At 41.9% G+C, this 25,284-nt stretch overlaps 1 protein-coding gene across 1 annotated transcript in view; it reads right to left on the bottom strand.

Annotated features, from left to right (window-relative positions):
• Positions 1-15,531, bottom strand: part of LOC143007657 (partitioning defective 3 homolog B-like) — a gene marked incomplete at its 3' end in the record, with an annotated part of 73,701 nt that extends 58,170 nt beyond the window's left edge. Inside the window, exons 1-2 of the mRNA XM_076159074.1 lie at positions 14,372-15,531; positions 5,996-6,097 (exon numbers count right to left, since the gene is read on the bottom strand). Coding sequence (XP_076015189.1) covers positions 5,996-6,097; positions 14,372-14,488 — 219 coding nt within the window. The remainder of the gene's footprint in view (positions 1-5,995; positions 6,098-14,371) is intronic.
• Positions 15,532-25,284: the final 9,753 nt, after the last annotated feature.

Here is a 25,284-nt window from a genome sequence, read left to right as displayed (position 1 = left end):
TTGAGTGACATCTAAAAGTGTCCAGGGCTTTGAAAAGCCTGCCGTTAGCCCTCAAAAGCTGCTGCCTGCTGTAAGTAATATCTTCAAATCACTGTGCCTGGAGAAATCCAATTCACTGGCAATGTTACTGCCTAAGCCTCATAAAGTTAATGAAAGCACAGACAGCAGTCCCCATTCCTTCCCAGCCTCACAATCCTGAATTACAACCACATCTCTTTTACTCCACAATTTCATTTAACCCTTTTTATTTTTGTTATTTTCAATATCGTGTCCTGCCGCTCCCTGCCTTGCGGGCCCATTTATCTATCAGCCCATTCTTCCATTGCAGGTAAAGACTACACAAATATTTCTGTGATACATTTGCAACAACAGGTCACCAATGACAAAACCAAGAAGCAAACTTCTGTGGTGCTTTGGTCGAGGAAGAACACTTAATGCACATTTGAGGACAATCTCTGACACATTTTCATATGTAACTACACCTGCTGGCTCCCACACCCGTCCATCCCAACCTTTCCCCCCATCCACATTACCAAGGGAAGAGATGACAACATTATTTGACTATTCCCAAACTATAAGATGAATGGTTGGCCTTGGCTCTTCTCTCCAGTAAACACAGTGCAATGCAGACAATGAAACTGTCATCAAGTTGGCTCGAGTCCACCGACTGCCCATCTTACTGTCTCCGAGTTTCGACTGCTCAGGGTTGTTTCATCTCATCGGAGAGGCCAGACGGTATAAAAGCCAGACAAGTTTCAAGTCGGATCAATCCAAAGTGTATTTTAACAGGATTTGCAAGGCCATTTACAAACAGTTTTCCAGAAAATTACACTCTGGGGGCACTGTAGGCTTAATTGAACGAAGTATCCTTGACAAGGTGCCCACCAGATAACCCCATTAACATAGGAGATCTCACATTTCTTGCTGCTCGTGTCCATGTCAGATTCCTCAAATGGTTTTTTACTCCCGGTTTATTAAATGAGGAGAAAACATTTAAAGGGCTTGCTAAACTCTCGGAAAAAGAAGCTAAAAGTAGTCAAAGGAGAGACTCGACAGCCCCGGATCCCAAATATGCTTGATGTCCCCTGTTTAGCATTTCTGCTTTCATAGTTCAAAAGAGAAATATTAATTGGCCCCGGTCTACAATGTCAGGCTGTAGAGAGCAGACTTTACAAGGCCAGTACTAGCACATGAGCAGCATGAATGAATTCAGCTAAATAGCGTATATATTAAAAGCTGTATTCTTTGTCATGAATATTGAGATCCCTGGGCACTGCCAATGGAAAGTTTCCTTTATTAGATTGCATGCATATTTATAATCCTACATGAAACTGAGCGTATGTGAAGCAATGCTGGGGGTTAATGGTGTCTGAGATCGGAAATAAGCTCGCAATAGAGTCGGTTCTTTGTCTGTTCATCTGAGCAATGTTATGCATGCAGAAGTATGATCTTTTGTCATTCTGTCAATTTGTGTGTGCTGGGATGTGTGTGCGTGAGAGAGGGTGACAGAGTACGATTGGTGTAGCTGGCGGTTTTTCATTAACCTCCTCTACCATTTCAAACGTTTGTGTTTATAGCTTTACGTATGCTCTGTACCTTTGTATGTACCTAAACGTTGAGCCACTGTATGTAGTGTGTGTATGTTGAACAAACAAGAGTAAAGTAACCTGTATGCATGCTTGCCTTCAACTTGTATGAATAGACCCATGTGCTGAACTTTTGTTTATTTTCTGGGTATGTATGTATGTGTCTGTGTGTGTGTGTGTGTTTGATCAAGTAAATGTGACACTGAACTCCCAGAACAAACATCAATATCATACTCTCTCTCTCCCTCTCTCCATTACCAGCTAACCTTTACAACAAACCTTGGTCCCTCTGAAGTGTTTTTTTCTTCCTCCACTACCTCAAATGGTAGAAATACATTAGGAGTTATACTGCAGGCTACAGAGAAATGTGCTGATGGGAATCCATATTTCCTGCTTACTTTTCATTTTCTGTGGCATAAAGATGAGAGTGGGCTTGAAAAACAACATACATGGGAGGCATTAGGGTAATGGAGAGAAAAAAAGCTTCGGAGGGGAATGGGTCTATAGGTGAACCTTAACGCTGTGCACACAGAGAAGACTTTCACACACATTTTCATTTTTTGCAGGTTTAGCATTTAGCCACACGTTTCTTTTTTGGTGAATGTAGTGAGGGTACTCCAATTGTTGGAACAAGATTTAGGATGATGATGTTTATTAGCATTGGTGACTCAATACCGCTGTGGCTCTATGGGTATTGGAGATCGTGAAATAGGTTTCTCTTGGTAGATTTAAGAGGCGTTTGGGGGTTGCTCAGCTTCTAGGCACCGAGAACTGACAACTGGAGCCAAGAATGGCCAGGTCCACATTAAATCCAGTCCAATGGGGTCCCGGTAAGGTGCTGTGCTATTGCCTTGGTTCTATACATCTTGCGTTGGAGTGGATGTGAGCCGACTCCCCTTCAGCTCTGATCACAGATGTAGAAAATTTCGTTTTGTGCGACAAGATGGAGAGCATGAACTCAAGAGGCAAAGAAATGGCCGGTCTTTGTAACGAGGAACAGGATGAAAGAGGAGCGTCTCGTTATCCGTCGGAGCGCCATGCTGCAACCTGTGCTGGTGTTCTGTCTAAATGAGTTTGCGTGGGGTTGGGCACGTTGTATCCTTGGGTCTGTTTCAGATCGGGTCTAGCTGTCCTCCAGTCCCTTTCAGTTCAGGTCATTTTCTAAATACAGTCGTGACATTATTCTCTTTGTTGCATCAGGTTGAAGAAACTTTTCCACAGATGTGTTTGATTTTTAAAGACCTCTAGTGGATCTACACTTAAAGTAACAAATGTTTCTGGGCATTATTTTCTTGCTTATGTGTAATAAAAAAACTGGTATTTCCCAGTTAATATCCCCTAAGTGGCTTTTTGTTCAGCATAACATTACTTTAATGTCTCTATAATGCATTTCTGCCACTGAAAGAAACACACACACACACAAATTCCATCTCAGCCGTTGAATGAATGTCTAAATACATCATTTGAGTATTTTTCAATAGTCGATTTTCAAAACTCTATGTATGGCCTTTAAAACACTCAAAGAAATCCATGTTTTCTCAGAGGTTATAACCCTAAAGCCTGCCAGTGGGAGTCTGTCAACAATAAAACACTCATCTGAGATTAGGAGCCTTTTATTCATCCCAGCTCCAGTAAAGCTGCCAGAGCCCAACTCAATGAATATTTCACACTTTTATTTCATCGGCAGTCGCTGGTGTTCAGAAGTGTGTGTGTGGCAGGACTTCATTACTGTGCGTCTCTTACAATATGTTTGTTTTGGGGAATTAGTGTGCAGGACTGTATTTGATTGCAATACCGAGAAGTGTATTATTAGGTGTATATTACGAGTGTCTGTGTGTGTAGTTTCACATTTGGCTCCTGCGCTGTGAAATGTCTTCTGTGCCGTTTCACTGCAGGCATTGTGAGGATATTAACAATAAGCAGGATATTACTCCTCTTTTTGTGTGAAAGTGTGAGCGTAGGAATTGAGGGGAAAGTTAATGCAAGAATAAAGAATGATTGTCACTTCATATGTTTCTTCAGGGGGGCCACAGGCAAACACACACACAAACAAACACACACACCCCCACACACACACACACACACACACACACACACACACACACACACGTGAATTTACGATCATAACACAAACACAAACCTGCCCAACCAGCTTGAGGCAATTCTACAACAGACTTTGAAATGACCAATAGATTAAACACTCACTTCACTTCTTGCGCTAAAGATACAATATCATTTGCCTCAGCATGTTTCTGCAGTCAGCAGGGCACAGAGCCTCACATTCAGTCACTCTGCCTAAACAAAGCTCAGATTCTAAAACACAGAATTTCCTCATTTCCCACTAAATGCAAAGTGGCATTGTGTAAAATGTTAAAATCTTTCAAACTGAACTGAATCGGTTCATCGGGATAACAATTTATATCCATATAATTTATAACAACTACAACTAATAATTCACAGCAAGGCATAGTGTGGCACAGAGTCATACTAAAAGCACAGAATAAAACATCTTTATGAGGCCTGGATGTAGATTCATGATTTCTCCATTCTGCTGACAACAGCACAGCTCACAAACACACTCACATCAACCCATCCAGCACAAATGAAAGGTACTGAACCAACGACCTGTGTACTGGCTTTGGCTGGCACCTAATGTATTAACATGTTTGGAACATTGTCTCCAGTAGCAACAGCACACACGCCTCTCCTTCTGGTGAGTATTGCTGTCTGGAATCCTGCCATCCATTCCCTGATCCATCAACACCATCCAATGAGGCCCCTTTTGGTTCAACCACCTACCACCAAATGTCACGTGTAACTTTACTTTACCGCCACCTACGTTTCCACAGAGTTGTAGACACAGTGTTTTGTGATTCCAATTCTTACCGAGACTCACACGAGGGACTCCAGACTATAACACAACCACATTAAAAAAAAAAAACACGACAAACAAGATGAGAATGCCTCGGGGTGGGTGAAAACTAGTCGGCAGCATGACCGGAGCATGTTGCTCTCTGAAAGCCTACAAAACCATGGCAACAGCCTCTCGTAACAGTAATCCCATAGGGCAGTCGGTGGTCTCCTGACTCTGTTATTGCCATTGTCACTGAGTCATAAGGCCCCTGGGCTCTGGCTTAGTGTATCGCGTTATGACCCCCGTCTTATGTGACACGAGAGCTCATCAGGGGAACTCAACCCGCAGAGGAAGACAGTGTGGACTATCTTCTCTCTTGGTTAATGCGATGCAGGCATATTATTTTTTTCACGCTTAAGACGGTAGTTAACTTTCTCACCGTGGTGTTAGGAGATGATTAAATCCATTTTTCAATTTGCAGCAGTTAACAAAAGTCTATGCATCTTAAAACCAGGATGTGAACCCCAGATTAGACATGATTACAACATGAACACAGTCCACTTGAGTTTAGTCAATGTTATAAGCTTGGGTTCAGTGAAATTCTGTATTCTTGCCATCCTATACCTGAATTTAAATAATAGGAGATTCTTCACTTCAATTCTTCCCAGAGGTTTTTTTCTCTTTAGAGAAACTGCCTACTAAAGCAATTTTGCGGTTAATTAGTTCAAAGAATACCCCACGAATCATGCAGCATTTATCCAACCTTACAGGCATACAGCGTGAGCAGAGGACAGGCTAATATACATTTCAGTGAAACATTATCTTGCCAGTAGGCTCTTAAACTTTTCCGTGCTGCGTCTTTGGTGAGAAATGTAGCTCGCCATTGGACAGGGCTCATTAAAACTTTTGATACCGATTTAATGTGCAAAACCACCCAGATTCATTGAGGGTCTTCAGCCATGGTTCAAACAGCCCATAATCCGGGACATTTATCACATTCTAATAATGTCAAAGAGTCTATAGGATTTTGCAATGGGGAAAATGAAATACAACACTTTCCTCAGGGGAAAATAACAAGAAAAACGGGGGGTTTGTAAAATCCCCAAAAGTGAATTGCTAATGACAGAGCGGAATGCTAAAGGCAAGTTAAAACCTTTTCTCTTTGAGTTCTGCTTGTGAGGCATAATTCTTTGCAAAGGGAACAGCTTATGGGCCACTGCAGCTCAATTCTCTAGTACACACACACACACACGCACACTACAGTAGACCCCTAAAGATGTGGGACTAATTATTAGGATTACATCAAAAGGATTATATGCGCTGTTGAGATGTATTAGGTAAAAAAGGATTCAAGCAGGTTGTTTGGCTGCTGCTTAGTACACAGACTTCTATGTTTTGTAGTCTTGGATAATTGACAAAGCCTTACCTCATACATTACAGTTCATAAAGACGGCCGTAGTGTTCCATGCAAATTGGTGGTCAGGTTACATAAAACCTCATCTTTATTTTTACAATCATAGAAACAAAGACGTCCTGCCATTGAGGGTTTTCCTACCTTATCCTTGTCCTCCACCAGGTCACTGAGGATGTCATCAGGGTCCAGAATGCCCCCGTCACAGTATTCTACATGATGAGTCTGAATCAGGAAGTTCCCTTCCTATAAGAAAAGAGGCAAGCAAAATAAGCAATCATTAATATACATTCTGTGGCCATGCAGATAAAATAAATGTACAACTTGGCTAACCAGTTTTACAAATATTACAATTATGTATCCCTCAAGTCATTGTGGAAAAGAGATGGAGAGAGAAAAAAGAGATGGATGAGCAAAAGGATGAACTCTATTTTATTTATTTTTTATGACACCCTGTTGCTCCAGAGATGTATTTGTATGTACAGTATTATATTCTGTGCTCTCGGGTTGTGCTACTCTTCACTTGGTTGGTTGCCAAGTGACTGCTGCGATTGCTTCTAGCTTAAGTTACTGCTGCGATTGCTTCTAGCTTACTTTGAGCATACTTACAACCTACAAACATCAGAATGTTCAGAATATTCAGGACATTATTGCTATAACTTTTGGTGTTCATATCATATGCATGATAGCCAGTTCTTCAGTATGTGGATTTCAGTCATTTTCTGCCTTCAAACAGACTCAGCTCTGTATCTTTCCTTAATTAGCTATGCCTGTTGTTCTCAAACTGCTTGTAACTTCTTTAGTCATTCAGGTACAGCAACCATTAGAACATTTCAGGCCATCAGGCTTAAATCCTTCAGGCACTTCAGCATTCAGCAAAACCTTTCAGTAATTGCAATCATGGCGCCTTTTACTCAGGAAATGCATTTACAGGTATATTTATGATCTGAGTATTTATTTGCTTATCTGAAGAGCATGTGTGTGTTGTCATTTCATTGTCTTAACACAGCGCTCACACCAACCACAAACGCTTCCTCCCCGGGTCACACACTGCTCCTCTCCCTGTTCCTACTCCACCTCCACATTCCTCACATCTGTGCCCTCTCTGTCGCCTCCCTCCTCCTCCTCCTCCTCCTCCTCCTCCTCCTCCTCCACCACACATCGTACACCTCTCTCCCCTGGTGTCTTGTACAGATTACAACTCTAGCCTGGCCTACCCCCTCTCACTCACTCCTCCTTCTCCCCCGCGCCTTATATTGGGTCGCTGATTAATGGCATCGACCCTGCACTGGACAGCTGACTGCGCAGAGCTGGTTGTTGAACAACATTTTGCGACAATACACACACACACAAACACACAAGAGGCCTCACAGACACATGCACAAACAAATATGCAGCCTAAGGAAAGCTGTGACTCGAAACATTACAGGGTGGTGCCCTATTACATCGTTCTTCCAAGGTCAGGTGCTTGTCAGTGCTTTTCAGAAGTCTTTAGGTTGACAGTAGAATTAAAAAGGGCATTCTGACTGTAAGCCAATAACATTGCAAATAGTAAAGGAGGACTAGACCAATCAGAGACGTCATGTGCAATTCATCAGTCATGGGAGCACTGTTGAGCATGAGAAAAGGTTATTTTTGGCTATAGAGGGTGTTTGTCTGTGAAACTGGCTTCTGAACCATATGCATATTTAACATGACAAAAGCTAATCCAGGTTTTTTTCAGCAAATTCAACTGCAGACTTAAGTTCCACGTTTGGAATTCAACCTTTGCATTTTCCTGCAATTATTTAATTGATGAATATGCAATGGCAGTGAAACTAAATACAAGGGGACAGAAATAGAACCCGTAATGTAGGAAAGTGTATATCTGTGTATTGTGCTATGATACTCACAATCTTAGTGAATACAGAGTAAGTGGAAATACCATGGCAACGCATTTCCAGCAACTAACATTTTTTTTAAATGACATTACAGGGTGTAGCTGTTGTCTGTGTTGATGAACGCGTCAATGGTCTCATTCTTCAGGACCATCTGGTGCTCACTGATATATTCAAGTAATCTAGAAAAAATAGTCAACATTGCTTCAGAAAAAGCAGTTATCCAAGTTAAACATGGCTTGGGTCCATAAAAAAAAAAAAAAACCACAAGATTTTCCATTAAACATGAGAAGAAACTGAAATGGTTCTTCGCTGAACCATCACTGTTACACAAGCCTCAGACGCTGAGCTGTTTATACGGTTATATTGTCTCTCCCTCTGACTCTCCCTTCTCCTCCCTCCCTTCCCTGGAATTCATTGTGTGACTTCATCGCAGTCGCTTCATCTACTTGGCTCCCGCCCAGTCCAGCTGTATGAGGTAGAGCAGAGATTTGTTTGGTTTTGTTTTCCTTCTTGCACATTATTTATCTGCCAGGAGAAACATCAGCTATGGTTATGGGGCATATTAACTCATAGAAAAACCACATCAATGTTATTATGACTACTGAGGAATATATCAAGCCCAAAGTGTCATGTGAGATATTTTATCTTTTGTTCCTTTTGTTGCCTCAGCTATGAAACATAATCTCTCACTAAGCCCCAACAAACTGACAAAACTTACTATTTATAACAAAGTATACAGAACAAACAGGCCTACAGAGGAGCATTAAGTGGAACATTTCCTTACAGCGAACAACCTATTACATTGTAGCCCACGTCCCATAAGTGACCTCCCGGCTTTTGTTTGGGCTGCAGAACAACTTCACCAAAAGGCTGTGTTTTGCTTTTTCTGCAGTGTCACTGGACTCATAGGGCAATTAATCAAATGGAAATCACTCTAAGTGCACACATTTCTCCCTTCTGCAGATGTGAGTGAGGGCACATGCATTACAATGTACCAGCTTTCATTGCAGCATAACAAAAAAAGCAACTAATGCAAGGAGGAAGCAGCATAACACCTACATCCAGCAGTCACATTCTGCTGCTGTTATTTCCAGGTCAAGAACCTCCTTTGATCTCAGGTAAAAAGATGAGAAAGAGAGCAGGAGAGATAAGAGTTGTGTGTACACTGATCTAATCTGAAACTCAAGAGATGCATTTGGATTAGGGCTCTGTAGAAAACACAGACCTCCACTTATCCAGTTTCTAAACCTTAAAGGACTGGCAGATATTGTAAGGCTGAAGATAAGAGCTGTAAACACACCGATCTGGTGTGGAAATCAGGAGGATTAGCGCTTGTGATTGGCTTCATATTTTAACATGTCGCCTAATCTTGTGCAATTTTTAGGAAGTCATCCCTTAGGATATGAACAAGAAAATATTTTTGAAATATTTAAGGTAAAACCTCACCAGTGTTCTAACAATCTCTCTCTCTCTCTCGCTCTCTCTCTCTCTCAGCCCCACACTCTCTTGCCTGCATAGAAACCTTTTGTAGGCTGAAGGGACAGCATGAGCTCTTATTAAATCCTGATTCGAAAAAAACAAAAAAAAACACCCTGTACTTTAGACCAGAGTAACCTTACATTCGCCGCTTTCCATTTAAACTTAGATAATGACGTGCATTTATAAAGAGATTTGTGACAAGCTACTGTAATATCTGAAGAAATCCATTCAGTTTCATAATCACACAATAATTACTGCTGGATGACTGCATTTAGGCCAAAAGTGTTCACTTTCATGCCTGTAGTCTTTCATGTAATGGCTATATTCCAGTAAAAGGCCATATATGAATAAGAGCCAATCCTACGGTGGAAGTAGCAGTTATAGTAATTTGACTGCTCAAACATCATATTAAATGTAGTTCCACAATGGTGCAGGGATAATGACAGTGTTACCTGTATGGGAGATCAAAATGCCAGGATGTTCTTGACATTTCTATTTTTCCGATTGACAGCAGAGCATTTTAGCAGCACTGCTGATGTGTAAATGGAAATATCTTTTTCATTTATGGAGGTAATGGAATATATTCATCAAAGATCAATAATAGTAGTAGTGGGTAGTAATAAGCATGCGTGAATGTGCATTTAAGCCCGAGGCTGTTTTTCAGGAGAGACTTAGGTACACGTGCAGGATTTGGAAGACGTGTGTGTATGTAAACATATAGGCTACTAAGTGATGTGTGCTCAGGTTTTTAGCAAACTGTTGGTCTTACATAAAGGTCATCTTTGGCCACACTACCTGTTCTGGTTCTTGGATTGCAACTGCGTATGTCAACAAGTACAGTACTACACAATCAATCCAGGTTACAAAAGCCTCTTGTACGTATGTGAAAACAAACCTGCAATGATTAACTATTGCAACCACTGCAATGAGCCGGGCTTTCAAACAATGTATGCACTGTTGGTATGCGGAGCAACTATGCTAGAAGAAAAACATTGTGGAGGACAGGGTTCCGACTAAAAAGGTTATATTTCCTATCAAGCGACAAAGACCAAGACTAAACTAAAAACTGGGGGTGGCATGTTTAGACCATGACAATGATTTCATCTGAATCCCCTTAAAAGCAGGTCAGGTTCTGTGGGAAAATAACTAAATCAGAGCCGACTTATCCCTTGACCCAGCTTGTGACTTGACAGTAACTAAGCCCTTCCTCTGATAAGCAAAGCTTGAAAATTGATCGTGGTAATGCCACAGCAATCATTACACGGCATATTAACATTCCTGCAGCTCTACACAAGGTGGCTGTTTGGCTCGTCAAATACAGCATTGTTAGGTTTATCTTGTATGTTACACGAGGCAATTTGGGGGAAAACGACCAAGGACCAATATTGCAAATGGGAACTCCAACATTGATAGAAGTTAAATTCATGTTTTGTGAGGGACACATGTACTCTGACTGGTGTGCGTCTTTGAGATAAACTGAATGTGTCGGGGCGTTTTTTCCAGTATTGGAAAATCCACAATGTATTGACAGTGGACAGAATAGAACAGTGTATCACACACACACACATTCCTGAGGGTGGCGTGTGTCTCCTCCCAGCCCCTCCCTTCCTTTCAGGACTAGCTGTCTGCACTCTGGCATGAGGCCAGAATGCTTTACGATGATATCAGCTTGTTTAGCCTGGACTTATCAGCGTTCCTCCCCTGCCTAATGAAACTACAACACACACCCACACAGATGGAAAACCTTCCATACACAACCACCTTACAGTCTATACTTGGCATACATGTCCACCAAAGTAGTGGTGTTATATTTCTATCCTTATGGGCATATCTGGATCACCAGATATCAACCAGAGACCTCTAGCACATCATCATAAGATAATTACATAAAGTGTAACAATACATGCCTATGAGAAAGACAATCCAAACCATATTTAAGTGGAAAAAAACACCAACGGTGTGTTGATTGATACTCAAGAAGATTCCAACAATTTCTCAGCAGAGAGAAACCACATAAAGCGCCATCCATAAATGCAGAACCACAAGTTAACACACTCCTGTGTGTTTGGCCAACGGTAATTAAGACAGCGGTTTTTCAAAGGGCTGATAACTTCCGGACAACTCCCCATGAAAACAAGCTTCCCTTTCCTCCCTCTCATCTGCTCAAAGTGAACATCAAGTACTTCTGTCTCCGACTGTATATCCTACATGTACACAGAGAAGCGTTCCATCACCACCGACTTCATGATACCTTTTATTCTTTGATTCCTAATTTAGCAACATAAAGGGGCTGCAAGTCGGATAATTAGCCTGTGATCAACATTGCAGCGCAATTGCAGAATAGGAAACCTCTTCCTGATGTTATGTTCTACTTCCGTCCCCAGACATTTCCGACCAATGAGCAGAGTGAGCACAATCACTGAGCCTTTCTTGATTTATTTTGGCTCGCTTAAATATTTTCTGTGTGAAACCAAACTCGGCCAAGAGGAAAATGTAACATTAGTAATAACTCGTTCACTGGTTTGGACCAGAGCAAGCAGATTGTATGGCACATACTGTATACACTTGCTCTCTGATCCCAGAACACATCAACAACAGATATAATTGCAAGGATACAAAGGGCACATAATTCACTGATGAGGGTAGAGAGCAAGAGAGAAAGAATACAAAGTACAAACATGTGCGGGTGAGATAAACAAACTACATTTGCCATCCTACAGAGGAGAAAGAAGAGAAGGGCATGCGAAGAGGACGAGGAGGAGGAGGTGATGGAAAAACGCAAGACAAGGATGAGAGGCTGGAACAAAAATGGGGGAATATTTACGACAACAAGGGAAAAGACAAAACGGAAAGAGTAATGGAGGAGGAGAAGCAGGGGGAAAAAAGAGTGGGGAGTGAAAATATCCAACAAAGGAGTGTGTGAGAATTGAAAGAGAGGAGTGAAGGAAAACAGCAGATGAGGAGGAAGAAAGGAGAATAAAGAAACGGGTATGAACCGGAACACCCTCCCCCCCCAGAACAGTGCTTGAGCTTAACAAGGCATTTCATTCACATGGACAGAAAACAAAGTATTTACACACTCAGAGGTCTAATCAATAGATCAGGGAGCTGCTCCATTACCCACATCACAGCTGCAGGGAAACACACCTGGAGCACTAACGCCGTCTCTCTGTGAACATTAATAACACCTATAATGTTACTGCTCCGGGGTAAGATGTTTGCTGTGTTAGGCCGGAGCCGGAGCACACTGCAACATGGCGGGCAGGGTCTAAAAGCGTAAGTATGCTTCATCAAATCCCCTGAATACTTTGGCTACATTTATACCTAAGTGCAACGACCTCAGACCTGGACAACAGCATAGGCCGTGTCTGAATCCAGTCACCCAAACTGTTGGAGTGTTAAAAACAAAGCGTAGCGTTTTCCACACGGTTTGAGGCGGAAGAGCGATGCGATAAAGGTGTAGACGAACTTCAGGAGGAAGTGTAACAGAGGAATTAGGAGGTAGAAGAGGAAGAAGTGTTCAAACTAAAGGGAAGGTAGGGTGACAAAAGGAGAACGGGGGTGTGGAGGGTGAAGGGAGTGCAACTAAAACTAAAAAGGTATGAAGGAGCACCGTGGGACACCGGAAGAGGTGATATGAGGTAGATGAAAGCAGAAGAAGTTTAAAGTTAGAGGGGAAAAAAAGAGTTTTGGTGGAAAAATGTGTGTTATCAGGTTCTATTTACTCTCGCATAAACACAACGCTCACTCCCTCGCACAGGTCTGACTGCTCTCTCTCAATCCAAACAGCCTCCTTCTATACTGAATATATGACTGCAGCCAATATGAAGTGAGTCACTGAGAAGATTTGCTTGTCTAATGGAGGTCAAAGGGTTCCTGCCCTCAGAGAAGCTCGGGGAGTCAGCAGCAGTCATGAAAGAATCACGAGAGGGAGTCATTTGCATTTCACACTTATGACTACAGTGTCAACGTCTTGTGTCAGCGCCCGTCTGGTCAATCACAACTCATATCAGAGAAGCTTTTAATTTTTCATGCAGCAATTATGGAACACTGGACCTCCCCGGCTCGGTCTAATTTCCCAGAGACTTTGGGATGTGGAAACCTTAAAGATCGTTCATAACATGATAAGAGCCTTCTATGATTCTTTTATGACTTCTGGGAAAAATTCAAATATTATGAAAAAAACTGTTCCATGAAAAGCTTCTTTTTGGGGCTCCATCAGGAGTTCATGAATAAAATGAAACATTATTACAGTGGCACTTTAGGGACTGAATAATGCAGTTCACTGATGTTGACGAGTGGACTGCAAAAAAAAAAAAAAAAAGAGATGACGCGATTCTGGCAGAATGATGAAGGCTCAGACGACAAGGAGATTATTAGACTTAATGGTCATTAATTCGTTCAAATTCTTGAGACATCATGCCAAACAAAATATAACGTGCTAAAACATGACAATACAATAATGATAATAACTTAAGACGAGGAGACCAGCAATTACTTTCATGAACAAACTGCCTCACTGTGTCCTTTTACCAGAATTTAGACTGGTAATTAAGTGCACGAAAATTATAATGCATACTATTGTTGTCAAAAGCATAATACTGAAAAAAAGACAAATGACTGTAACACAATAACAAAACTCAACACTTCATCATCCCGCAGCATAACTGAAGTATTGAATACATTTAGCAAGATTTTCTTTCGCAATTAGTGTCTATTTCAGCTAAGGCACATCAACACCATGTGTCAGTTGATCACAACACCGCCTCTCGCCTCCTGAGATCACATCCGACAGCTTCAAAAATAATCTTGACAAATGTGTTAATTTATGAAATTTAGTCAATTAGTTCACCTGCGCAGTGACAAATAGGATTGTATCCAGTTTTAAGTGGTACAAGTCTCATCTAATAAATGTCAGCGCTTTTGAAAACACAAACACCTTTCTGCAAATTAAAAAACTAATTCAACAGCTACTAAGTGTTCTCGTAAATGAGGAGACAGACTGAGGCCAAATAGCTCCAGGGTGGACATGAAACACCTTCAGAAATGATCTTGTTGGTTGTGAGTTTGCGTTAAAAAATAATGCACATACACACACAGTGGGACAGCTCCATCAACAAACCCAGTTGTGTTAACCTGAAAGGATCATGAGGAACATTACCTGCTCAAGAAGCTTCCTGTATCTCTGAGTGGCCTGCTGGATGAGGTCACGTACGGTCCATCCCTCCTTACAAGGCACGACCACACCCGTCTGCCCAAAGGTCACCGTCACCTTCATCACAGCGCTATCCACTTCATCCAAGAGGAAGACCTCAGTGTGTGTGTGTGTGTGTGGGAGCCAAAAAGGAGCACCTGGACAAGTTTGGATCTAGATGAGATGCTTTGGGTGTTAATCCAAAAACTGTGACACTCGTCTCCAACAGAAAAAGAACATTCCTTCAAAAGAAACTCCTCTATATGACATCAAGGCTGCCCAGTATCAGAAGGTGTTCATCTGTGTTTGATGTCAGTCCAGGTCCTTAAAAAAAACACAACGTCTTACATCCACACAGAGTCTGGCAGGCATTGAACAAAGCTAAACCAATGATGTCACTTGTTGATAGTCCCAGGCATCCAACAGGTGTTGATGGGAGCAACGGAGCTGGTCCATGTAACGTAGTTTGATCGGAAACGACGCAAACTTTTTATCGTGGGTTTGTCTGGGCAGCTAGTGAAACAGGTCAGCAGGTCTGTGTAGGTGACGTCACTCACTCACCGACTCCAGCTAACTTTTTCATGGCGAAAAAAAGAAAAAACGTCTGCTAGCCCCGATTAGCTAAGTACGATTAGCCGGGATAACCTGACAACAAAGCTAAGGATGAAAGCCTCCAGGGCGCCACATTCCACGCTCACTCGCCCGCTGTCGCCGTTTGTTTGCCAACTACACGAGCCGCCGCGCCGTCACTACATTATATGACACATATCGCTTTGTTTTTACAGGTTGAAAAACTTTCTGTCACAACTTTCAGCATAAGAACTAGCGAGCCGAGCTAGCTAACTTTAGCTACCTTAGCTGAACTTCAGAGGGAGGGATGCGCTCGTGCTCGGGCATCATTCCTGAACTTTTCCCCTCTCAAAAGTTTCTTTCCCAAGCGGTCAGCGGCGTCTACTTCGCGGGGAGACCATGGAGGAAAGACACGCACGGGTAGTTTGGTCAAAATGGACTCGGAAGTGATGGAAGGAACGAGAGCGAGAGGGAGAGACCACCGCGGTGCGCTGGAGAAGTTTTTGGATTCCTACACATACACAAACATACACGCACACACACACTGCCCAGTTCCTGACCAGCTCCTCCACCGCTATTTCTACTGTCACTTTCTTAAAGGGGCAGTACCCTAATTACAGGCACGTTACATAGCAAACTAAGTTGGGTTCTGTCTGTCTGTTAGAAGAATATCTCAAAAAAGTTATCGAATTCAAATCAAAGTTGGTGGGCCGGTTGGACATATTCTAGGTCCGAACCCGTTACATCTCAGTGTTGGTCGGCCTGATGGTGGCGCTGCATTAAACTTTTATTTTCAATCATCAAATTCCTTCATGAAAAGAATCTAAGCTATAGGTTTCAGATGTTCTGGCCTTCTTCTTCTTTTTCTGTCTTTCTATACAAGCTATTTCATCTAATTTCTAATGCAGCAAAGCGATAAGTCAGTTCAATGAAGAATTAACGTTATTGTGATTGACATTGGTGGTCAATTGACATAGCTGAAATAGGCATATAAAAGAAATATAAAAATATAACAGATATACCTTGAATAAATAAAAAACATCAACAGTACTTGAGTATAGATTAAGATTAAAAAAAAACTGTGGTATGTATCACCACCATAAAGTGACCATACAGCCAACACAAAGACCGACAAAAGTGGTTATAGTATGGTGTTTAAGTTGTGAATTCCTATTTGTCACTTCATTTCTTCTCCTAAGAATCAAAACATACACAAACACACACAATACAAACACTACACTGTGGTTAAAAATATAATACAAATGTGAACACATCAGAGTCAAAAACATTCAATCGAAATCAAGACAAAATGTTGTTGACAATCCAAACTCTTCACAGCCTATTATTTTGTGGAATGCACGTCTTAGTAACTCGACAGTGAAGCAGACAGTAAAATTCTTCTTCTATAAATATGTAAAGCTTTATAGTCAAGCTAGTGTAACATTTTGGCTTTTCGCTGTTTAGTTCAAAATCAAAAGGGAATTCCTTCCCTGTGAGGTGGAGTTGGGCTTTGTGATTAGGCTTTTAAATGTATGCATGGATTTCGACTAATTAGGGGCTAAGTTTAGTTTCTGGGTCACTGAATTCCATTGCTATTAATGAACCTCGGGGGTGAATTCTTATTGTGCATAAATACATTTTTTCATATTTCTCTCTTTGGTGAATCTTAAAAGTAAATTAGAATAATCTGTTGGGTTAGATTAAGTGATGACGTCAGCGAGTAAAGGCTGTTTGTGCTAATAGTGAACGCTTGTGTGAGATAGTGCAAACCTCTGCAATGGCGTCATTGTGGCCCGCCTGTGGACCCGGAATGTGCATTTAGGAATCTGAAACAGCCTGCAGATGCCTCCTTCGCTGCTGAATTTGTCTCAGTATAAGTGGCACGATACCAAATCCCTTTACATGCACATACAAAATGTGAGAACAAGGTACACATGGATGGAATTAACAATTCTGTGTCATGTAGTCTCAGTATGAAGAGAGCACTGTAGAGAATACTGAACATGTGTAAGCACCAATTTGTGCCGATTTAGTCTTCACATGGTGATCGATGTATTGCCTCAATCAGAGAATAACTGTAGTTTGGATGTGCATGTAAATGGACTGTGTGTGTGTGTCTGCTGAGAAAACCTAATTTTCAATTCCGGTGTCTCTTCGGAAAACACATTATTGAAAGCATTTAATTTATGCATTTGATTCCATTTATGACCCATGTTGAAAAAAAAATCCTTTCTTTTAAAACACACTTTAATAGCCTCATACTTCACATATGACATTTATGCATTTGTTAAATTAGATTACAATATAATTGCTTTTATATCCTTCTGCTCCATCCAAGTCCTTTAAACTAAAATTAAAGTTCATATTATTTATGCAATGACTAGAGCACCCTGCTGTACAACCCTGTAGCTCCCAGAAAGCCTCCATTACTCCAGTGCTGGGGTTTATTTCATTATTTCACTGGTTTTAGTGAAACAAAAGATTTTCTCAGCAACACAAATGAAAAGTATCCACTCCGCTGAACTATTGTGCTCAGTGTGAGATTTCCGAGTTGGCGATACTTCATCAGGATGAAGTGAATACGAGCAAGGCCTTGCTGATGTCAATGCCTGAGCTGTGGGTCAATAGATGGCTCTGCCTGCATTGTCCTTCTGTCCATCTCAGCCAGAAAGACTGATGATTGACCAACCCCACTGACCCCCGTAGTCCCAACCTTGTCAGTGTCCAATCGATCACTGAATGCCAAACCCTTCATCAGCACCAGGGTTCAATTTCACTGTGAATCCATGCAGCCTGAAAACAAGTAAGAGGCAATTTGTTGGCCTTGCAAACTGCTATTGAATTTACAGCCGGGTAGAAAGAAAACGTCTTCCGGGAAACTCACACTCCTCAAACTCAACATACATTGAATCTGTCGGTTTGTCTGCATAGTTGATCATTTCAGTTATCATTCTAGGTAATAGAATAGTTTGATGTCAGAAGATTCTACTATTATTTTATTTATAGAAAATCCTTCACTTGATTTCATAGTAATTTATATTCACAAAATGTTTACACAAGCTGAACTACTTACTTAGTTCCTCACCACCTCAGACATCACTGCATCTGTGTTTTCTGATTAAAGCTCAAATCTTTCTCTCCATCCTCCTAAATAAAAAAAAGCCGTCTTGCTGAGGTATATTTTCTATTTTGGCCGTTTACTAAGAGCAACTACACAAAACTTCAACCACATTTGATTGAAGTAAGCATGTTTTTCTGTAGAGTTTAGCCAATCACAGTTCTTTTGCTTCTTTGATTCATCCTTCCATCCTTTCCACAAAATTTCCATATTATGATCCCTCAAATGCGGTGGATTCTGTTCAGTAAAATACAGGCTGGGTACTTTTGAAAGCCACAGCCATATGGTTCCAATCCAATGTGTGTATTCCTTATAATCACAAAAGAAAAGAATATCTGAGCCTTTTCATTCAGTATGTACCCAACGTTGGCCATTTTGTTCAGTGAATAATGGTGTGTGTGTGTGACTATGTTTGCTCAGCACAAACGGCAACCATACTGAAGACAGGTCCAAGATTCAATCCATGCCAGAAGACATAAAATACTAAAAGACACATGTTTTTTGATATCTCTATCCAAGAACAACTAAATGGAATTTTTGGGTAGAAAGCTACAGGAGACATCGCCGATCAGGATGTGACAAAATGTGATTTGTGACTTCAGCGCTACACAATTTAGTCTGACTTCCCCTAAACTAATCACAGACATCAATCTCTCCCAGGTTCCCTCTTTGTTAGATTTTGTTGTTCGCACATAGAAAACATTGCCCCATGCTTCCCAACCTTGCCCAGTTGATCCATATGGTTGCTCATTCCCTCTGTATGCCCCATATGGTAAAGTCCTAACCTCAGCAGTGTTCCGTGCAGTGCCTCCTCCATTATAAACTGTTGTAAACCACAGCGAAGATGCTAGGTTGTGAATGCTCCCCTGCTGTTGGACCAGGTGCATCCAGACCCTGGGAAACAAATCAATATGTCTGCGAGAACACGTTCTGCTCCAAGTAAAAGAAAAAAGGAAATAAAAGGCACAGTTGGAGAGCTGGGAGCATAATGAGACGCTGCTGTAACACGCGGACACACACATACGAGCACAGTTCATACACAAAATCACTCCATCACACACAGTAACGCATCATTTCTTACCCTCCCCCCACTTTTCACTCTCTCCATCATTCCCCTAATATTGGAGATTGTGTATTTTCCACATGTGCCATTCATCATTCCACTGAATCACTCCAAAACAGCCTCAGAAGAGTTGTATTATCGGAGAATGGAGCGAGAATGAAGCACATCTGGCCCAAAACAGTAGGTGGCGGAGTATATGATAACACACACACACACACAGACACACACACACATATATCAGGCTGTCTGTAACTGTAAATAGCATTTTGGTGTGATGAATGCATGTATTAGCTCTGCCATGTTTTCTTGACATTTCTTTGACATTTTCTTTTGTTATTTTTGTCAATATGTTGTAAAGTAAAGTAAATCAAGTGATACACCAATCTTAATGGAAAAAAAACATGCTTATTTATCCCCTGAAAGATGAGGCAATCAATAGGTATTCATTCACTACTACTATTATTATTGTAGAACAAGATCTGCATGTGAAATGATGCCCCTCATGTAAATGATGATACTGTATCTGGACGACTTCATATATATTTGAGAGATATTTATTTTTTTGTGTTTTTTTTATAGGCCAGATTACATTTCTGCTCTAAAAAATCTCATCAGAAAATTCAATCAGAGTGCTTTGCCCTGGCGCTCTACATATTATACACCACCGAGAGATCTCTGCTACACCCTCCAGACTGTTCTGTGTGTGTGTGTGTGTGTGCGTGTGCGTGTGTGCGTGTGTGTGTGTGTGTGTGTGGCCATGTGTCGGCCACATATACAGACGGATCGAAACATGGGACTGTCAGCAGGAAGATTTCCATCAGCCACACTCCCACCCCTACACTGTGAAACACACACGCACACACACGCACACACACGCACACACACGCACACACACACACACACGCACACACCCACACACATGTGGTTGCAACCCATATCCCACTGCACAGGGAAAAAGAATAGCAGTCTGTCAATAGACCCTTATACCCTACATGCTCTGACAGGCACACACACACACACTCACACACACTAGTAGCCCCGTCGATCATCCCTGGTCCCTGCTGAGATTTTCAATGTGTCACATATATGTACTAGTCTTACTACAGCCTAGAGCGCTATAAAACAATTTGCAGCTCCACTGGGAAACCTGGAATTAATATAGGGTGGATGGATGGATGGATCAATGGATCTGTGAGGAATGGGAAAAGCACATTACACCCTGGGACAAAGTAAATAGGCAGTGATGGATGTTTGCCTAATTTGTTTATTTTCTCTGGTGTGATACTTGCAGTTGTTATTTATTTCATTTTCTTTAAGGTTTTTAAACAAAGACTATGAAGCGTTTTGTAGAATTTGCTGTCACTAAAACATTTTCCACACTGATAGCAATGAAGAGAAATATATTAATAACCCAAACAAGAAGCTAAGCCTAAGCTGCATCTCAAAATAGCCGGCGTAGGGCCATGAACAAACATGACATCGTGCACTTTTGTCCCTGTTTGGGTTCTCTCAACAAATAAGAGTCTATACCTCCTCTTTGTACACACGCTATGACAGCAAACAACTTCATCCAATAGAAAGAGCTTCTACGCTTTCCAAGGCTGTCTTGCACGGCCCCATCAGATGTTTTTCCCATTTTGTCATTTCCCTTTTTTGTTGTTCTTTCTTTCTCTTTTTCTCAATTGTCTGTTTTCTCATTCTCTCATTCCATCTTTCTTTAGGTTAGGATTGTATCCCTCTCCAGCAATCACAGCAATGAGAAGACGTAAGTATAGATTGTGATATATAATGTGATATAACATCCAGGTGGCGTTAGTATTTTGTTTCCATCAGTGAATGTGTCAAATGAATCACACAGGCACATTTCCATTCAGCCTCGCAACACACAAAAATAGACAAAGAGGAAAAAGCGGATTTTGTTATCACTCGATTATGTTTAGCAGGTGTTAATTTAAGAAGTAAGAGAGTGGATATGTCACAGCTGTAAAGACACACACACACACACACACACACACACACAAACACACGTACCTGTGAACTCTGAACCGCACAAAGATTTTGAATAACAACCGATATGCACACCAACACCCATACAAACACGAGTAGACATCACACACCACACCTAGAATTATTTTCAGACTGAACACACACACACACACCTCCAGCTAATAAGCTCAATTAACACACCGTCACATCATGAACGGTGAGCTCACTAAACCCACCTGTCTCCACCGAGGGTAGCGCCGAGAGAGAGAGAGAGGGGGGGGGTGGAAGTAATTGATACGATATTCAGAGGAAGCTACTTTGAAAGCTAATTATGTGTGTATAACAAGCAGAGAATTATTCAGACAGCTCCTGAAACCTATTAGGCGTGTGTGTTTCATAAGACTGTGATCTCTCCATTGACCGGTGTTTCCACACAGAACAAAGTCTCAATACATGAATGCCAATTAGAAATCGTTTGGGAACACGCAGGCGACGGCAGCGTCGATCTGCACTTCCTCTTCTTTTTGGGGGGGGCCAAGAAACAAACATTTAACTTGAGAGTCAAGAGGAAAGGTGGATCAGGAGCTATCATGTTTGTGTGAAGTGTGGTCTGATCAAGCATAAATTGCCAATCAACGAACCAGATCAGGCCTCACCAATTTTCACCTCATGTCATGAATCATGTGAAATCTTGTACGGCTCGCGTTTTGCTTATTTCCCCGTCGGAGCAGATGTAGCAGTCAAAATCAAGGCAATTGTAGGTCAAAATGAAGTCTGTCAGACGAAGGAGGACCGTGTGAGGTGAATGTGAAACCATGTGACTTTCCTTGATCTTTTGGACAATGTTACGTTTAAAGGATGGAGCGCAGGAGTTGGACGAGACCTGAGCTACTTGAGTCGTCTTCTCCGATACTGAAGTTCCTTTCAGTGGATCACCAAAGGCGGGTAGTGTAGTGCCAACTCAACCAAAAGAAACATTTTTGATGGGTTTGCTTTCTTAACCTGCATATCAAACCATGTGAAGCTTTACGATCCCATCTGCAGCATTGCCTTTTCATTATAAGAGAAGGATGGGAGCTGATGAATAAGGCGATGGGATGGGAGGCAGTCTAATTCTGAATTGGATTCAGAGGATTGCAGACCAAAAGACCAGTGGGTTCACGCCCTCTATCTCCCGCCTCTCTCGTTCACAAAAAATATGACATTTTCAATGCATGAAGCAATTTAATCTCTCTCTCTTCTGTGAAAACGCCTGTAAATGAGTGTCTGTGAAATTAAGAGGGAGCTCAGCCGGAGATTGGTCAGTCCATGGAACTCTCTCTCTCTCTCTCTCTCTCTCTCTCTCTCTTTAGCTCCATTCCGTCTCCCCCTAATACAAAATATAAGATATTATCAATGCATGAAGCAATTTAATCTCTCTCTCTCTCTCTTTCTCGCTCTCTCTCTCTCCCTATCACTCTCTCTCTCTTGCTCTCTCTCTCGCACTCTCATCTGAAAACGTCTGCAAATGAGCGTCTGTGAAATTAAGAGGGAGATCATTCTGTTTTCTTTCTCTCTCTCTCTGATCAGTCCATTTTGTCAGAGGTCAGTCTGGCTTCCCAGCGTTCATTGTGCCAAACATTCCCCATTACTTTATGTAAATTCATTAATTGGAAACCTGTAACTGTTTCCTGCCAATACTTTGACCTCCTTTATCCACCTCACACCCGCTACCCTCCTGCAAATAAGAAACAAATCAAATCGGAATATACGAGCAAACCCTAAAGCCTGTGAGATCCTACAATCTTAAAGATCTCAAAATCTTAACATTTTAATATTTGTAATATCTGAAATCCTTCTGTGCAGATTGGATGAAGTAAAATACACAAAATTGATAGAGAATAAGAGGAAATGATAATTATTTTGTGATGTTATCCTATAACGCAAAGGAAACGGGATCCTAGGGACAACACTGATGCAGCTTCTGTCCAATGTATTTGCAAAGATAGAATGAATTCATTAACATGGGGGCCTCTCAATCACACACACTCACAATCCCAAATCGGGGTGAAGTGCAGGACAGCCAGGACGCCGCCCCCTGTCTGTGCCCACACCATGTTACTATTGTGTGGCCACGGAAACGTTCACAAGGTGCCTTCAAAAAATCAGCTCAATTATCTTGTAATGTTAACCGGGGCATTAGAGAGGAATCAACAGAGGCACAAAGATGAGAAAACACAAACGGAAAGTGAGAAGAAAGAAAGAATGTTGAGAGGGGTAAGAAATAGACTGTGGGGGCTTATAAGGGCTTAAAGAAGAAGGCAGTGAAAAGAGGAGACGATAGCAGGCTGATCGACTGCCTGAATGAAATGAAGCTTTTTCCGGCGAGCGCACTAAGACGCGGAGGAAAAACATCCTTTGTTATGTTAAACAAGCCTTGTTGGAAATGTCTCAGCCCCGCTTTATTCATCCCAACATTGTCACTGCGAATAATACAGAGGAGAGCTTCACTTTGGGATTAATCCTCCACAGGTTCAAAGACGTTCCCGTCGGAGGCATGATAGGGTGTGTTAATGCCTCTTAAGTGAAGACGCTCGTTCACCTGACGCAGGTGTGTGCCGGGCTGTTTTTAGGAACGGCGGAGGTTTGCAGACAAACACCCATTGTGTGTGTGTTCGTGTGTGTGTGTGTGTGTGTGTGTGTGTGTGTGTGTGAATGGAATGCAACTCTTTCATCTGCATAAAGAGAATTATTCAGGATCAAGGTGACAAAACAGCAAGTCATATTTCCTTGACGACCAACGCAGAGACTGTAGCGTTCCCTCCACAAAAGCAGGAGCAACCCCAAACTTGTGCTTTGTGCCGAGTGCTCCCCCTAGAGGCGACTGGGAGTATCGTCGGGATATTTCCATTCCAGCTATTTTACCAAATAGAAATGTAGTTTATCTCTTTCCACGCCACTTTGTGTCGTTTTCTCAAGTTCAATCGGAGCAAACGTTTCCGCAGAAACAAGACAAAGGGCCGGTGTCGCGTGTGTGTGCGTCTGTTGCCGCTTCATTAAATGTGTAAATCAACCCCAGAGCCTGCGTGTCCTTATCGTGTTCTTATTTCTCGCTTCACCGCGGTAGTGAGGAAGATGATTCATCAAGAAGGAGGAGGAGGAGGAGGAGGAGGAGAAGGGGAGAGAGAGAGGGAGGAAGGTGGAGTTAGGAGGAAAAGAAGGAAAGGAAACAACTGCGAAAAAAAAAGAGACTAGGAGGTCAACGAAGAGTCAGAAACTGAGAGAAGCAAAGGATTCTGGGAGAGGATAGACGCAGACAGAGATACCGAGGAGGTGAAAATATGTTTCTGTTCAACTTTATTCAAAGCAGTGAGGGGGAGCAAATCTATTTTGTGGTGGTGGTGGTGCTTTTTTCTTCTTTCTTTCATACTCTGCGTATTCAACTTGATACAGTGTGATACAAAAACCACAGCGGGCTGAGAAATCACCAACAGATCTATTTATCAGGAACAATATTTTCATAGTCTCCTCATATAAAATTCCATTCCTCTGTTCGCGTCGGTGAAATAGAAGCTGTGCGTCCGCAGTGTGTGAGATATTACTGTGTGCCTTGAGAAAATGAATAATATATGATGCCCTCAGACGGTACGCAGGGCTGCAGAAACCACTGGAAACCACCGTCTCTCTGCCACACAATCTGCTTCCAAAACTAAATTGTCTTTCTTTTACCTTTCTATGCTAAAGCCCTCGCTATTACGGTGTGTGTGTTTGATGGAGGGAGGGGGGGCGGGGCAGGAGGGGTGGGGGAATCTGCTTGGTGAACCTTTTTTAGCCTGTATGTGAGGGGCTGGGATGGAAGGAGACATCGCAGCACTACACTGTTAAATTGGATTTTCAATGGGCCATAGTTTGAACAGTCCAGAGAGAGAGAGAGAGAGAGAGAGAGAGACACACACAGAGAGAGAGAGAGGGGGGGTAGCATAGGAGAGAATCAAGTTTGAGAAAGAGAAAAGAAGAGGAGAGGAGAGGAAAATTTTGTTTTATTTGGAATGGAATTGCGATCTCTGCTTGAGCTCGGCACGCACGCACTCACACACACACGCTCACCCACACACATACACACACGCACACTCAATCTCACACACATGCACTGACCTTTCAGAT

Source organism: Genypterus blacodes, unplaced genomic scaffold (genome assembly GCF_046128005.1).
Source record: "Genypterus blacodes isolate CSIRO-AG114 ecotype Tasmania unplaced genomic scaffold, CSIRO-AGI_Gbla_v1 ptg000093l_1, whole genome shotgun sequence".
Lineage (NCBI taxonomy): Eukaryota > Metazoa > Chordata > Actinopteri > Ophidiiformes > Ophidiidae > Genypterus > Genypterus blacodes.
The sequence above is the reverse complement of the archived record's forward strand: the minus strand, read 5'-3'. Positions and strand labels throughout refer to the sequence as shown.